At 55.7% G+C, this 2,424-nt stretch overlaps 1 protein-coding gene across 1 annotated transcript in view; it reads left to right on the top strand.

Annotated features, from left to right (window-relative positions):
- ARHGAP35 (Rho GTPase activating protein 35) overlaps positions 1-2,424 on the top strand; it is a gene marked incomplete at its 3' end in the record, with an annotated part of 21,689 nt that overhangs the window by 15,458 nt on the left and 3,807 nt on the right. The window contains exons 4-5 of the mRNA XM_035892111.1: positions 751-895; positions 2,069-2,146. Of these exons, the coding sequence (XP_035748004.1) occupies positions 751-895; positions 2,069-2,146 (223 nt within the window). The remainder of the gene's footprint in view (positions 1-750; positions 896-2,068; positions 2,147-2,424) is intronic.

Below are 2,424 nucleotides of genomic sequence, written 5' to 3'. Positions count from 1 at the left end.
TCCAGGTGGGGTCTCCCCAGGGCAGAGTAGAGGGGGAGGAGAACCTCCCTCGCCCTGCTGGCCACGCTCCTCTTGATGTGCCCCAGGATGCCATTGGCCTTCTTGGCCATCAGGGCACCCTGCTGGCTCATGGCCACCTTGTTGCCCCCCAGGACCCCCAGGTCCCTCTGGGCAGAGCTGCTTCCCAGCAGGTCAGCCCCCAGTCTGTACTGGTGCCTGGGGTTCAACCTCCCCAGGGGCAGCACCCGACACTTGGCCCTTGGTGAACTTCATTGGGTTCCTCTCTGTGTCTTATTCGTAACGGAATAATATGGAATAAAATACGCATTGGGGTAAATAACAGCACGTTGGGGTAGATAATAAATCGCGGGAATAAATAACGATCCCCAGAACCGGCACATTATCCGGGTCTCGTGGCGTCCGGTGAGGATGGTGTGGACGCTGGAGCATGTCTGGGAGGGTTTTGCTCCCGTTGGATCTGGCTCAACTGGGAATTCAGCCCGGCAAAGCGGTCGCTGGGTTTTAGGCTTCATCCGGGGCTACGCTTGGCACTGTTCGGAGCCGCAGGCGTTTGTTGGGGCTGCGGCTTTCCCGTTGGATCGGGTCGTGCTGCTCCTCAGGTTTGGCTGCTGATACCCTTCGCCGGGTTGAGATTTTAAGAGCGGCCTCCATGTCCTTTTTTTTTTTTTGCTGATTTAAGCGTTTTTTGGGGGGGTATTTGGCTCAACTCCGCTCCGCTCTCTCCCGCAGAAACCAAAGCCCAAACCTCGGCCGTCCATCACGAAGACGACGTGGGAAAGCAACTATTTTGGGGTGCCTTTGACCACCGTAGTGACTCCGGAGAAACCCATCCCCATCTTTATCGAGAGATGCATCGAGTACATCGAAGCGACGGGTAAGAGCCGCCAACCACGGAGCTTTCGGCCCTGGGGAAAAGGTCTTGCGTCCAAGGTTGGAGCACGATGGCAACGTATGGCAAGCTCGGGTCGCCCTGTTTTTTCGGGAAAGGCGTAAAACTTTTCCCCTCCCCTCCCCCTGCCCCAGATCCTTTTTTTTATTACCTGGCAAAACAAGCGGGACCTGAGAAACACCGGCCTCGGATATTTGTGTCCCCATCCTGGCCTCGGATATTTGTGTCCCCATCCTGGCCTTGGATATTTGCCCTTCCCATCCCAGCCTTGGATATTTGTGTCCCCATCCCGGCTTCGGGATTTGCCCTTCCCATCCCAGCCTCAGATATTTGTGTCCCCATCCCAGCCTTAGATATTTTTGTTCCCATCCCGGTCTCGGGTATTTGCATTCCCATCCCGGCCTCGGGTATTTACGTTCCCATCCCGGCCTCGGATATTTGTGTCCCCATCCCAGCCTGGATATTTATGTCCCCATCCCGGCCTCAGGTATTTGTGTCCCCATCCTGGCCTCGGATATTTGCGTCCCCATCCCGGCCTCGGGTATTTACGTTCCCATCCCAGCCTCGGATATTTGCGCCCCCATCCCGGTCTCGGATATTTGCCCTTCCCATCCCAGCCTCAGATATTTGTGTCCCCATCCCAGCCTTAGATATTTTTGTTCCCATCCTGGTCTCGGGTATTTGCGTTCCCATCCCGGCCTCAGGTATTTGCGTTCCCATCCCGGCCTCGGGTATTTACGTTCCCATCCCGGCCTCAGGTATTTGTGTCCCCATCCCGGCCTCAGATATTTGTGTCTCTGTCCCGGCCTCGGATATTTTTGTTCCCATCCCAGCCTGGATATTGTGTCCCCATCCCAGCCTCGGGTATTTGCCGTTCCCATCCTGGTCTCCTTTCCCTCAGAGCGGTTGATAGTGGTGGGTACAGCGTGAAGTTTCCAACCTCCCAACAGCCAAAATAAGCTCCAGGCTTTTTTTCCCCATGGTTTTTTCCCCTCTGTCTTGCTCTAAAGATCAATCAGAGCTGAGAAATTTTGGGTGGAGCGCCGGGCAGGTTGGTTCAACTTTGATATTAATTGGGAATTCTTAAATTTTTAACTAATGTTCCTAAAATTTGCCTGTGTGCCCCCCTCGCCTCTTTTTTTTCCCCTCCCTTGCCAGGGCTGAGCACCGAAGGCATCTATCGCGTGAGCGGGAACAAGTCGGAGATGGAGAGCCTGCAACGGCAGTTCGACCAGGGTAACCGCTGCGCCCCTGCTTCCTCCTTTCCCACCCCGCTTCGTCCTTTCCCACCCCGCTTCCTCCTTTCCTATCCCCAGTTACTCCTTTCCTGCCCAGCTTCCTCCTTTCCTGCCCTGGGTTCCTCCTTTCCCACCTCGGTTCCTCCTTTCCCACCTCGGTTTCTCCTTTCCCGCCCTGATTCCTCCTTTTCCACCCCCGGGTTCCTCCTTTTCCGCCCCTGGGTTCCTCCTTTCCTGCCCCAGATTCCTCCTCTCGTGCCCCAGCTTCCTCCTCTC

The sequence above is a fragment of the Egretta garzetta genome, unplaced genomic scaffold, assembly GCF_000687185.1.
Source record: "Egretta garzetta isolate BGI_Z169 unplaced genomic scaffold, ASM68718v1 scaffold654, whole genome shotgun sequence".
In the NCBI taxonomy this organism is placed as follows: domain Eukaryota; kingdom Metazoa; phylum Chordata; class Aves; order Pelecaniformes; family Ardeidae; genus Egretta; species Egretta garzetta.
This window is presented reverse-complemented; position numbering and strand designations above follow the sequence as displayed.